Source organism: Anoplopoma fimbria, chromosome 3, assembly GCF_027596085.1.
Source record: "Anoplopoma fimbria isolate UVic2021 breed Golden Eagle Sablefish chromosome 3, Afim_UVic_2022, whole genome shotgun sequence".
NCBI lineage: Eukaryota > Metazoa > Chordata > Actinopteri > Perciformes > Anoplopomatidae > Anoplopoma > Anoplopoma fimbria.
In genome coordinates, this window is record NC_072451.1 from 18045359 (window position 1) to 18060283 (window position 14925).

The 14925-nt window shown below is 43.3% G+C and overlaps 1 protein-coding gene across 2 annotated transcripts in view; it reads left to right on the forward strand.

The window, feature by feature from the left end:
* Positions 1–14925, forward strand: part of LOC129089426 (ephrin type-B receptor 1-B) — a 142842-nt gene continuing 127917 nt past the window's right edge. For both annotated transcript variants that reach the window (XM_054596876.1, XM_054596875.1), the window contains exon 1: positions 1–155. In XM_054596876.1, coding sequence (XP_054452851.1) covers positions 95–155 — 61 coding nt within the window. In that variant the 5' untranslated portion in view covers positions 1–94. The remainder of the gene's footprint in view (positions 156–14925) is intronic.

Consider the following 14925-nt stretch of genomic DNA (forward strand, 5'->3'; position numbering starts at 1 on the left):
CCACTGTGAGGGATTCTGTTGTTTTTTGACGCGCGCTCCCGTGCGTCTTGGTTATTTGGGGACAGGCCGTGGAGACCACCTCTTTTTTTTTGCCATGGCAGTGGATTTGTTTGCGCTTCTTTGCGTGCTGGTCACCACATCCTCAGCGATGGAAGGTAAAACAAACAAACAAATAAAACCAAACAAACAAAAAAAAATGGGATTATGCTTGTTGTAGGTACGGGAATGCTCCTCTCTAAGACGCGCTGTGTTTGGGGATGCTCGGAACGTTTTTTTTTTTTTTTTTTTTTTTTTTTCTTCTGTTGGGCATCGCTGCGCCGCTGGCATAGGGACACCGGGATGTCATACACGTGGATCGCAGCAGATCGCCGTGTAATCCCTTTATTTCGGCGCGCTAGTCCTCCCACTCCGCTGCCTGTCAGTGGTTGTCACTTGTCCATGTGGAGAATAATACTTTAAATGTCTTTGATCGCATGCTTGTAGTTTATCAGTGGCTATAGAATCTTGTCTCTCTCACTCTATAGTCCACCAGGAGTGAAGGACAGGAGGAGTCCCCTCTGTAAATATTGTTATTTCAGATCCGTATTATTACCCACGAGAAATTACTTTTTCACAGTTGGAAATGAGGGCTACATTGTCAAACCTCCAATAAAACCTTTTTTTTTATTGAATTGTATGAAACACCACTACAACAAGCCCCTGAGCAACATTCTGTGGCATTTTAAATTGCTGAAATAAACTCTCTTAGATTGTGGATTGGAAGTCTCCCTGTAACCTGATTTAATGGAGGCGTATGTTTCTAATATTTTTTTACCTTTTGGAAAACAACATATCTATTAAAAACAACAACAAGCACTAAGCTGCCCCAACCCTTTTTTTTTTTTTTTTCCAGACTGTCCTTGTATTTTTTTTCTCTCCATCCATCTCCATTCCCTTCTCTCACTTATTGTGTTTGTGCACCTCCTCCTATTTCCTCATTTGTTTCTCACGCACACTCTATCCGGACAAGTAGCAATGCCACTAGTAGCTAATATCTCCTCAGTTAAACATGTTTTTCATTTCCGCCGTGGGACCCTAGGGACCGAACGCTGACTGTAGCCACAGATGGCTGATGGATGGATATCCCGGCAGCATCATGGATGTATACTTTCTTCTCTCATTTTATTGTACAGAAGCTTAGACTCTCCAATAAAAAAATAGAAAGGAGCACACCAGCTTCCCATGGCTGTATGTACCCCCTCCCTACAGCATAAATAAGTAAATTAGAAGCACACATAAAATGAGTTTTCACATGCAGCTTTCCTCTTTAATCATTTACAACCCCTGCTCCTCCACTGCTCCCAGACTCGGCTGTGCTCTGTAATTCGGCGGCGGCTTTCTTGTTTTGTGCTCATCAGATTTCAACACAGCGATGGATACCAAGCCCAGGCCTAAATTGCTACCTTTGTGAGGATGGATATTTTGAGGTTCAAATGTTTACCCTGTGTGAAATGACGGCAGAAATGTCAATTCAGGGAGAGGTGTGTCCCCCGGCGAGGAAAGGGGTGTGGGATTTCTCCTCTTAAAGATGGGATCAGAAAGGAAAACAGATGGACAGAGAGATGGCCCACGAGTTACCTCGGTAACAAGGATGAAAGTGATTTCCTTGTTTGGGTCGCTAATTGAAAGGAGGTTGTCCCATGGGCTGGTTAAAATCTGCACTGATCTGAACTACAATCTGTTACTTTTGTTGTGTGTGTGTGGGGGGTGGTGAGGGTGAGAGTGGAGCCATTGACCACATTATCCCCGCCTCTGCAGTCACCCTTAATCTGATTAGGAGCCCAAATCAGCCGATAATCACATAGTGTCAGAGATCAGTGTATGCATGTGTGTGTGTGTGTGTGTGTTGGTTACTTTATATAAGGAGCTATATGGACACATACTTGCCATGCATTCAATGAATTATTTGGCCTCCTTACACATGCTTACACTCACAGCAAACACCCTACACATAATTGATGACCTGACGGACTAGTCGATAGATAGATAGATAGATGGATAGATGGGAGGCAGCTGAGCATTACAGAATAATGAGATGGAGAGTTGAAGCTTGAGTGTACGGTGTGTTACAGTGTAAAGGTATGTGTTTTTGCGATGATGGACCAAAACAGTTTGAGTGTAAAGTTGATTATTGGACTTCAAACTTTAAAACATGAAGTCCAGATATATAAGTGCATTCACCAAGTTATTGGAGCGGCAGTCAGACCTGAAGCACAGAGCTAACAGAGAGCAGAGGGGAGGCGGGGATTTGCATGCCATTAGAAAAAGAAGCATGTGCAGTGTGCTCTGCTTCACCCTCATTTGTCTCCTCTCTACATTTCCCCCCCCATCATCTTCCCTCTGCCGGGTTATTTCTACACCTCCCTTTCCCCACTCATTTCTTCATTCCACTCTGTCTTCCACCATTCTCGTCACTTATCTCCTCATTCCTCTCTTGTCTCTCTGTGCTCCTCCTCTACTCCCTCTCTCTCCGTGGTGTGCGGATAGTTCTTGCCAGCGCTACTTACAGAGCCTTATTTCTTTTTGCCCTTAAACCAATTAGACCTAGATAAGCCCGCCTCATTTAACTGCCTGGGACTGGGTGGTGGAGGTTAGCGGAACGGAGTGGAAAGGGGGATGAAACAGCGGTTGGGAGATAGACCTGGGAGGGAGGCAGATAAAAAGATGAGAGCGAGCCCGATGGAGGGAGGTGAGCGAGTTTCAGGAAAGATAGAGTTTTTGTGTTTTACAAATGAGTCACAATTTGAACAAGGCTGTGGAAGTAAAGGATCTCTGGGCTGTCTCGGCTATCTGACACCTCAGAGTTCAATGCAGCAGCAACATTCAGTATGATAAGAGCTCATTAGTAATGTGCTGTTACTAGTCCTTAAGGATGTTGTGTTAAGCGCCTGTGCTATACTACCGCAATGCCTCATCCTCAGGGGCCAAGGGGATGCAATGTAGAATATTGTAGCTTCCTGAATAAAATGATTGCTTCAGTATCAGATTATAGTTATGGAGGTCAGAACCACACATCGTTGATATACATGAATAAGGAGCGTTGGAGTGAGAGTAGAGTATTGATTCTAAAGGTTAGAGGACTAGAGTGTTGAAGAGCAAGTTCCAGCCGCCCTGCTAAAGTGTCCTTGAGCAACACACTAACTCAGCTCCAGAGGCACTGTCTCAAAGCTGACCAACTGCTCTGACCCCCACTGTGGAGAGGTCAGAATCAGCCTCCTGGCTTCAGTACGTATCACATTATTGGTATTCTGTTGGCAAGTGTTTCTGTTCTAATCAGTGCAACTGGAAGCTGGAATTGTATTAAAACTAATATTGAACAAAGTTGTAGCCTTGCAAAGATAACACACGGCTTTGCCAGTCCACCTTGCTGAGTGTATTGCGGTATGGGCGAGGCTCAATAGGCATTTCCATGAGACAAGTAGGGTGCACTGTAGATGATTGTTGGCTCTCTGCTTCACTTCAGACATTAACATGAACCCTTCATTCACCTGTTTGGTTGTTGGCTGTTTGTAAATTCCACATTGCATGTCAAATATCCACCAAAATCAGTATAAAAACAGCAGTTGCAAAATTATGATTCATTTGATATATTCCACACCAAGATAAAATGTTTCGTGTTATTTCTGAGTCACATCGTCATCTAAACACACTGCAGGTGCTCGGGAGGGTCCGACGTGGATCTGGTCTGAAATGATTCCCAGTTGCTCCACAGACTTAAATCTAATATTGAAAACTCAGCTCGCAGTGATTGACTCTGCCAGACTAGTTCAGTGTCGAGTTAAGAATTTTAAACTCCTCTATGAAGTGAGTTGTGCGTGCGTGTGAGCTCACCAGCTGTGCAGAGGAGGCAGCCTGTGAAAAGAGCCCTGTTGAGTCTCTTAATGGATATGAATGCAAGATTGCTCCTTTCCCCTGCTCTCCTATTTCAAATAGTTAGAAAGGAAAATAATGAAAATATAGGCGCGACACAGGCCCACGGGTCGAGGTGGTAGTACTGAAAAGACATGAAGGATTATGTGTGTGAGCGCTCACATGAGTGTACAAGTGTATTTTGGCCATGGGCACTACTGCTGATCTGGGACAACCTGAAGTAGAATTCAATTTCCACTTTTTTTTTTTTTTTTTTTTTTTTTTTTACCGCAGTGTGTGTATTGTACTTTTGGGTTGCTGTGTCGTCAGTAGAGTACTAAAGCCATTATGGCAGGCAAGGGCAGCAGACATGCCCTCATCCCATAATGGAGGCTTTATTTTGTCCACAGTGAAAAAGACTAGTAGGTGTTAAGGTGTGCTTACCCGGGCTACTTGGCTATGACGACCCCTTGTGAAAACTCCAGCCTGCAGCTCGTGTCCCTGCAGTGCTGTAAATGTTTTGTTCTGCCTATAATGTGAAAGTGTTGTGCTTGCATGCCGTCAATGAAACAATGTGGCAATAATCTGTGGCCTGTGCAGGTTCTTTTCCAATATGTTTTTTTCACATATTGCAGTATCAGAATCAGAATCAGCTTTATTGGCCATCTATGCATATGCATACAAGGTTTATTCTGCTCACTAATACACAGAAACAGACAAATAAACAAAAAACAAGGAGATCCAAGAAGAACAAAGGATAAACATTTAACTATTATGTACACATGAAATATAAAATGCAAAAGTGTATATATATGAACATAAAACACCAAAAATAACACAACAATGAAATGTAGATAAAAGTGCAATGATGCAGAGTGCAAGGCTGCTTGAATAGATATGGAAAGGTTGTAACAGGATATTTTATGAACATGAGGAAGGTGAGATGTATGTATATTATTTAGAATAAAAAAAAATTTGAATTTAAAGTTACCGGGTTATTGCACATGGATTTGTTCCTGAAAGAGGATGAACGATTAATTGTTCATTAGAGTGACGGCTTTAGGAAAGAAACAGTACACTGTATACTGTAGTGCGTATTTTCTGTTGGACAGTATGATCGATGAATTCTCAATCTCTCTTTTTCTCTCTCTCTCTCGTGCGCACACACACACACACACACACACACACACACACACACACACACACACACACACACACACACACATAACGCATATGCATACACAAAGTCCCCCTCACAGCTCACCTTACCCCAGAGACATCTGAGCCTTTGGGAAGGCCAGATGGTGGATGCAGGTTGGGGGCTGCTCTGCATGTGCACTTTTTTTTGTGTACGTCTCAGTGTGAGAACGAGTGGTACCAAGAGAGTGTGAGAGAGAGAGAGAGAGAGAGAGAGAGAGAGAGGAGGAAGAGAGCAGCATGCAGTATACTGTATGTGCGTATGTCCTCGCGCCGTGTAGATATTTTGTGTTCCTTACTATGTTGTCCTCCTGTGTCTTCCACACATTCCCAGAGTGTCCAGAGATTTAGAGAGGAGATGCTATCAGCAGTGTTAGGTTCCGCCCGTCTTGCTTTGTGCTCGGCCCTTATCAGAGCAGGTGGCTGACTGTGGGACGAAGGCTAAGGCCTTATCGCTCCGATCTCGGGGATAAGCGGACCCACTGCATCAGCAACATAGGAGCCACATTAGAGCACAGGAGTGGAAGCGGTGACGCTCGTGACACGGTTCAACCTCAAACTGTGTGAGTCATCTGTTTTCTGGTGAAGCCAGTTCTCTCAAATGGCAAACGCACAACATGGACACACACACACACACACACACACACACACACACACACACACACACACACACACACACACACACACACACACACACACACACACACACACTTACACACAGGCACTCGTTGAGGCTTGATGTGCACAAGAGCACAAACTTAGACATAAACCTCCGAGCCACACCTAGTGGAAAATGGCAACGAGAGTAATTGATTGGGAGCAGTGACTCGGCTTCCCCACCACTCAAGGATGGTGGTGTGAAAAATGCGCTTTTTTCTCATTCTATTTCTGTCTCTCAGGCTTTTTCCCTCCATTATCACCTGTCCTAGAGATTGGGTGACAGATGTTCAGTCAGCAGAAAAGGGGAGCCTCTTCCGATATTTGTTGGGTTGCGAGGTGAGAAGAGAAAGCATTGATTATCGAGTCTTATTTCCCAGTGTTCACGCAGCTTGGCTCCTGGGGCCTCTGTTGTCACAGCCTCTTCCGTCCCATGGTCCGTTTAGCCCCTGTCCAAACCCAATCCTCCCTAAATTGGCTTCGGCCAGATCCACAAACGCCTGTTTTTTTGACTCGACTTCCTTTCAATTTCTCCTTGCCTTCTAGATTGTTATTTTTTCTTTCAATGAATTTTAATTAAATCTGAGAGTTGCAAGCTACACCCCCTCCTCACCCACCTCCTCTTCCAAAACTTCCTGCCTGGGAATAATTGGTTGTTTCTACTGGCTTCTCTCCCTCTTCTATCCCCTCCTCCCTCCCTCACCTGCCTCTTTCCCCCGCACTTTTTTTTTTAGTGGAAAACAGATGCATTTATGAAGCATTATAGGGTTTACTGCAAAGGGAAGAAAAGTGAAATATGAGTCTGTTTCTGTAGACGTCATAGACAAAGCATTGGCAGGAACAGGAAGAGGGTTAAGAGACTGCTAGGTTGTAGGCTTGTAGGAACAAAGGGCTTCATTTATGATTGTTATAACGAGATCTGTTTTTGAGTCAGGCCATGAATGATTTAATTTGACTTTTAAGCCCAACGGCTCAGGCTTAAGGGCTGCAAGCAGGAAGGCTGCGGGGCAAAAGGCTGACTCAGGAGTGGGAGGAGGCAGGTAGAGTGGTGCAGGTTTTTTTTTGTGATACGACTTTCAATGCGTGGGAAACCTTTTTTAAAGTCTACAATCAAACTGATAAGAATACCAATTTAGCCGACGGCGTACACCACACGCTACAAACTCTCTGCATATCACTGTGTTTATACAGCAAATCCCTTGGTTCTCGAGTCTAAATGTCCAATATATGAAGTTGCCACTGTAAAGGGGGAGAGAAAACAACTTTGTGGTACTTTTTGAATTTTAAACGAATCAGCAGCCCAGGGGATGCTGCGTCTCCAGCGCTCAGAGGAATTAAAGGCAGAACGTTAATAGAGCTGAAATTACGGATGGTGGTGGAAGCTGCTCAACTTCTGATTAAATAAAAGCCGACTCCTCCACAGGCTGTTTCTCATAGGGACTGACAAGCGCCTCTCTCACACACACACACACACACACACACACACACACACACACACACACACACACACACACACACACACACACACACACACGCACACACACACATACAGGCACAGATGTGCGTGTACAGCAACCCCAGCACTCACACATAGGCAGCCATACACACACACACATAGCTTTGATGTGTGGAAAGGAAATGAGTAGAGACGGAGAGCTAAGGGCTTGGGCCTGGGGCCTGTCCCATTATTAATGAGTTAGTGCCAGCGCCTCTCCCAGGTTCAGGACATGTGGACATATTTCACCATTCCCCTGCCCCTCTCCTCACCATAAATGTAATCTCTTATTAAGCATTGGCTTCTTTGCAAGAGAAGGGGCAGATCGGGAGAAATTGTGCATGAATATTTTTGTCTCACTGAGTGTGTCTGCGTTATGAATAATGAAAATTGTGTGGTGGAGAGAAATGAAGTGCCGGCGCAGTGCAAAATGGAACGGCAGCCTCTGAGAGGGACACTGATGGACCAATAAGTAGCAGTGGTGGGAGGGCCCTTTTCACCCTGCATAACACTGAATCCTTCAGCCAGGCAGATTTCTGCCTGTCCTGTGCTGTCCACTTCTCTAGCTTAAAGAAGAGAGCTTTTTGGAAGTAATTAACTATTGATTTGAAGCATAGAGGGTAATGGGAGATGAGTGGACAGCATCTACATCTACCAGCAGCAGCCTGGCAAGCTAAAGTACAACAAGAAAGATGGGGTGAAAGAGACATTTCCCTGAAAGAACCAAAGGTGGTTTGTTTGGCTTTCAAGTTCTGATCTGTGTATTCAGGCAAAAAAAGAAAGAAAAAAAGCAGTAGAAAAGCAAATGGAAATCCAGCATGGGAATTATTCAAGATGTTGAATAACCGATTCTGTTATCAAATATTCAGTATTACTGAATACATTGTCCCAAATCTGCACGATTATTATATTCATGACAAACTGATCCCAGGCAAGTTGGCCTGTTGACCTCACCATCCCTTAATGAATAGTTATGACAGTTAGGACCAAGGGCACTCATTTCAATGTAATGCAACCTGAGGTCACATCACAACCAAACATACTTAGGTGATAAATCTTGCCTAGTATTATATCTATTGAGCATGTATTTCTAGCGGATGCACAAATAAATCAAGTAAAACATTTCCATCATAGAGACAGTATAGTATTCCTCCCTTTCTGTTGACCTTTTACAGCTGCATGTGCAACTCTTTTTATTAGAGGCGACCCAGAGGACAAGGATAAGGACTCATTTGTGTAAGAGAACAGAGGCGAAGAGGGACAAAGACACAGAGGGGAGAGAAGGATGGCCCTGTATCTGCCTAAGATCTTATTTGTGCTAATGAGGAGGCTGGCGGCTCTGGCTGCTAACCCTTAAGCACATCCAACCCTTTAGAGTGTGAATGTCTGCGAGTATCTTTGTGAGAGTCCTTGGATGTCTGTTGGGGGTGTAATTTTCCTCTTTTTTTCTCCCTTTTTAAAAAAAAAAATCGTAGCTTTAATGAATGATGTAGAGAGGATTTTTTGAGGCATAGTGTGTGTATTTCCTGTTGGAGTGAGCTTGTTTTTTAAGGTTGGTGCTGAATCTACGAAGGATGTCTTGATTGAACCAGTTAGCACAGCGGTCTCAGTCATACACTCCTAACCCAAACCTGTTCTGTAATGGGGCTCGCTGAACAGTGTAAAATTTGCACAATTGTTGCCTCCTTCCTCATCCTTTATTCCTATGAAGTCTCTCCCCTCCCTGCTTCCTCCCAAGGCTGGGCATTTAAAGCGGCATGTCTTTGATGTGAGCTTCACACACTGTTAGGCACCCACTCATCAGATTGACACTGATGTCTGGGTGGAGTCAGCCCATTTCTGAGAGCTTGGGAAATGAACTGCTGGAATACACTGTACACACATATGGCACGCGCGCTCAGGTAGTTCTTCATAAAAGTGGAGTGGAATGCGGACGTGAATGAACAGATGTGCTCGTTCAAATGCACAAATTTTCCACCATGGCCATGCTGCTGCACTCGGCTGATGATATGTCAAGATGACAAACGTCCCCGCTAAGCTGAGCTGAATGTAATTGCACAGCGGTTTTCCTGGCTGTGTTTTACAGTTGCCTCACATCAGTTTTAAAAGTAAATTCAGACAAAATCAAAGGATGGAACCTTGACATATACAAGAAGGGAGATTATTAATGCATAATATCTAACGCTCGCCTCTTTAATAAATTATATTCTATCTAAATGCACGCCAGCTACAGCCTTGGATTTCGACTTACTATGATGTCCTATGCAAACGTTGTCTGTCACACATCGTTGATTCATGATTTAATCAAAACATGGCAGAGCCGAAGTAAGTAAGCTAAAGTGTGTAATTTAATGAAATGGTTATCGTCAATCGTCCTTTTCTGTTCACTTCACTTCAATTCATTACGTCTTCAGGTTTTAGTTTGGTTCTGCCTCTCCAGTGTTGCTGTTCTTAACACCCGGAGCTATCAAAAAATGTGAACACATGAAGACTTAACGCAGTGGATGAGCCCAAGCTTCAGTTTATTATGAATATATTATTTGTATGTAAGATTTCAATAGCCAATTGAGAGATGTGACTTTCTGTAGACACACTCTAAACAAGACTGATCTCTACCAGGGGGGTCTTAAATATCTTTCTGTGTGTTATCACTTTTGTGTCAGAGAGTACAGTTTGCTACATCATTTGGCATCATTTCTGTAGTAACAAACTTAAGTTAAAATGAAGCACATCACTCCCAACCATTTCAGGTAGCTGTATCATGTTCCAACCTGTGTTAAAGTCAATACTGACTGTGTTATCCCAATCACAAAACAGCTATCCCGACAAAAGCAGTTAGCCATGCAGAGTCACGCAGGGATTTGTTCATGTGTGACAGTCTCTCTGGCTTTTGTTCTCCATGCCAAGACTTAAGCCTGTCCTTCCTTAGTCAACACTTAACAGGTTTGGGCGATGAAGGGGCAGTGCCTTGTATTTGTATATTTTTTAAGAGCTATGCGTGAGTGTGTTAGGCCGCTGTGATTTGCAAACTCACGCTTGAAAGGTCGTTGTTTCTTTGTTTTTCCCTCTAATGAAATAGTGAGAAACGCTTTAGTCTTTGTGTTTGTGCATGCGTGTGCATACATGTTTGTGTTTGCACTTACAGGTGTGTGGGACTATCTACTGATGCTTCCGCTTCTTTTCAAAAAGTGTGTGTGTGTGTGTGTGTGTGTGTGTGTGTGTGTGTGTGTGTGTGTGTGTGTGTGTGTGTGTGTGTGTGTGTGTGTGTGTGTGTGTGTGTGTGTGTGTGTGTGTGTGTGTGTGTGTGTGTGTGTGTGTGCGCGCAAGTGAATAAAGGGGCTCCATTAAAATCTTAACAGCCCACCTGGTGCCAGCCGTGTTTACCATTGCTACTTTCAAGGTTTGAAAAAATAAATCTTCCCAGTCTCAAAATTGTGCTTTTACTTCTCAAACAATCCCCCCAAATACACTGTCCATTTTCAGATTTATGAAGGCTACTTGATACATGGACAAACCTAACCCAACCCAAGAGACACGTGTGCAATGCTCTGTTCATGTGACAGTCTGTGAGTGTGTCTGTGTGTACTTGTGTAAGCATGTATACATTTTTTTTTTTTTTTTTAAAACACTCAGACTGCTCTAAAAGGGCTTTCAGACACCTGGCAATGATTGGCTGAAAGAGGACACCTTCTATCTGCTATTATTGACAGTTGAAAACGTAGAGAAAGTGTGGCGAGTGACTTGCATTTTCCCACATGTTTTCAATCAGTTTGAGGCTCAGGTAATGCTTTGAAAGTCTACTTCCTTTGATAAACATCACGCGGCAGCTTCTAAAAAGATAAAGCATGATGGATGGTCCTAGTGTTTCTAAGAAATCAGAAAAAGACGAAAAGGAAACATGAATCCGTTTTCTCTCTCTCTCTCTCTCTCCCTCTCTCTCTCTCTCTCTCTCTCTCTGTGTCTGTCTGTTGCCTTGGCTCTGAAGATTGATTGTGAATCGTCCAGGACGTATGAGCGTTGCGATCATATCATGGATCACAGCATGGGGAGGGAATGACAGATGTCCTAAGCAACCATCCTCTGTTTATTTGAGAGGCGAGAGTGTGTCTGATGGATCGATTGCGTTTGGTGGATACAAGGATGATTTGTCATGTCTTATGTGTCTCTTTGTCTTTTTGTGAACATTTAACTGAGCCAACAAAGGGTTTGTCTCATGCAGAAAAATGCATCAATGTTAGCATGTATAACAAAAGCAAAAACAACCTAAAAGTATATCACTGGATTGGTATTCAAAGTTTAGGTAACCAAATAGAATAACAATTGCTTTTAAGATGCAATTCAAATATTCTGTATTGTGATATTCTTTTGGATCTACATCCAGAACCTCCCTAAGCACAGATCATTTTAATAGAGCAATTACCAGCATTCTGTTGTATCACATGAACATTCTTTTCAGATTCAATATGACTCAGAGAAATGGGGCACCTCACTGGGGTGATGGTCTTGGTAAGGGGGCTATTGAAGGAGGGGTTAAGTGTGCTCCAGTCAAGGTCGTTTTGAGTGGCATATGTATCCTATTTAGCAGTCCCCGAAACAACTGAGCAGTGTAGACATGAAGCAGTGTTGACAGGCCTGCTATGCTGTGATTGCTACAGTCACACTGGAGATTAGTTACAGGACCATACACACACGAAAACACACTGGGTCCTCTGTGCGAGCTGGACAGTTGATCGGGTCATTAATATGGACAACCGTTTCTATACTAAAACCCCCTGATTGCTTTGCCTTTCACATCTTGGTGACATCAGCACATTGCTAATTGACAGGTAATTGCCAATAATCATGAGATGGATCAGCGATAGTGCAATTAAAGGAGCTTGCTCCAGCATGCCAGTTCCTTTAAGGAATCCGGACTGATCAGTGTGCCCTGGTTCAGTAAAGCAGGTCAATCAAAAAGGTTTTAGCGAGAGCAATCTTTGAGGAAGTTTAATACATTTTTTGTCCCAGAATTGTAGATGTCTTATGGAAATGTTTAGGACAGTCCCTTTTGTAATGTGTATTACAATGTTTGCTGCTGCTGCCTTTGTGGGAGATAGCAGCCTGGCGCTTGTAATGGGATCCTGTCTGTTGGGAGAAGATCGGAGGAAATCACTGGGAGCTGGAATGCACTTGACTCCCTCGTTTGGGTCAGTGAAGGAAGTGCCGGTGTGTGTTTGAGCGTCTGTGTATGAGTGTGTGTCAATGCAGGTGTGTCTGTGTTGTCCAAAAACTGTGTTTTCTCAGCGATAGAAAAACTGAAATGTGATATGAATATCCTCTCCATTCTTCCATGAAAGTACCTGAAAATATCCCTGAAAGGGCCCCATTTGGGCTCGCTCCCAGACAATGGAGTACAATGCCCCTGATGACAGGCTAACTGGGGGAGGAAATAGCCTTGCTACGACCAACATAATAGCGGGATATTCTGGGAGTCATAGGAGGGATTTGTGGAAGCAAATAGTATTTTTTTATCATTCCGTTGACTACTGTGTGTGGTGTATAAGTGTGTGTGTGTGTGTGTGTGTGTGTGTGTGTGCGTGTGCGTGTGCGTGTGTGTTTCTGACATGCTGACCCTCTTTGCTGTATGTGCACCACATTCTGTGTTTTGAGAAATGTGTGAATTGGAGCCTTGCCTAGCCCGTCAATCAGAGGAAGAGATCATTAGAGGTGTCACAGTCAAATCTCTCATCTCTCTAATCAGCTGGCATACTAAACCGTCTACATGTGCCTATGCCCAGCTGCCAAATACTGTACGAGTTCATGAGCTGAATCTGAATACACAAAGGGTAATTTGTGGCTTAGATAGCCAATGCGACCTGTTCTGTTTCCGTTTCGCAGACCGTTTTTCCCCCTAACTGTTTCTATTAACTTGTGTAGCCGAGTTTATTTATTTCCAACTAGGACTGGGCAAAATTGAAATTCCCCTTAAAAAAAAATGTTGCAACACCAATAAGTGGCAGCAATGTATAGGAAGTAAGTGCTATTTTACACAAGTCATTTTGAGATAATTTAATCAAATCAGTCAATCGGTGGTAACTGCCCTACTGCTGTCTCGTCAATGTTGACCATCACGTTTATATTTTGTTGCCTTTGCAAAAGCCCTGATGATAGAGGGTTGATTGAATGGTAAGTATTTGTCTGGCTGCTCTCTGTGGACAGAGTCTTTGGCAGACTATTCTGTTGCATGGTGAGTTTTAAGATGGATATTTGTGATTTTTCAATCTTCAATCACTTGGTTCACGTTCTCTGGCTCTCCTTTTTTTAATTTGGTTTTAAACCAAACAATCGCCACATAGGCCTATTTGCATTCTTTTTGCGAGAGTGGTCATCTTTCCTGATGGACTGAGGGCTTGTCATTTCCCCATTGTGGGACTAATAAAGGCTTAATTATTATTATTATTATTACCAAAACTACCTCGAGTTTATTCATAATATACATACATTGAAATTCACATTATTATTATAAATAACTCTCTCAAGCACACACAAAGCCAGTGACTTAGCACTTTGTTCTTTTCCCTATAATTATCTCAGTTCTTAGTCAAAATGTATTGAAAAAAAAAAGTATGTCATCATTTCTAAAACTACATTTTCTCTGTGGCCAAAAACGGTTTACTCTCCTGCGGGCACCATGAATTACATTTATATAACCACAATAACACAAAATCAGACTTACACTAGCTGGTTGTTTCTTCTTTTGATAGGCAAGAGAATAACATAAAGAGAGCCACAGAATATGGTGCAAAATCTACAACAGGTCGACTGAAACGCGACGAGTTTGCATCTCCTTTTTACCGCATTTGAAAAATTTGCCTAATATTTCCCTTGACAGTTAAATGTAAACACAACCTAGTGAGCACCAATTTTTGGATTGTTCTCTCTTCCCATGATCCTCTAGTTTGCGGGAGATGACTCCATCTTGGGGTCCATATGGACGCCATGTTGGAGGCACGCTGCTCTATAACAGTGGGGGAATACCAATTAGCACTACATTTGCTGAGGATGGCATGGAACCAGAGACCTGTCACCTCTGCTTCACAGCTCTGTCTTTGAAGACATGCATGTGTATGTGTGTGCAAATCATTGTGTGTGGGTGTGTGTGTCTGTGTGCATGCATGTGTGTCAGCATGGAGGGAGGTAGAATCATGTCACGGCACCTGCTTCCCAGCAGGGGATGGAACTGCTTCACCAAAAGAAAGGTGTGTGTGTGTGTGTGTGTGTGTGTGTGTGTGTGTGTGTGTGTGTGTGTGTGTGTGTGTGTGTGTGTGTGTGTGTGTGTGTTGTGTGTGTGTGTGTGTGTGTGTGTGTGTGTGTGTGTGTGTGTGTGTGTGTGTGTGTGTGCAAGGGGGTTGGGCAGGGTGTAGCTTTGGCATATTGTGTGTGTGTATGTGTGTGTGTGTGTGTGTGTGTGATCAGAGGCAGAGCAGCATCTAATGCATGCGGTTACTTGTAATCAATGCTTCCACAGCTCCCTTTGGGTATGCTAATGTTTTCTAAAATGCTAATGTATTTCAGTGCCAAACCCTTAAGTTGTATCATATGAGCGAATGAGCGATCATGCACACAGTGGCGATGAGATGGAAATCTGCTTGAGGAATGTCACATAGTATCTTGGGAAATAAATTCCTGCACACAATTACCGAGAAACC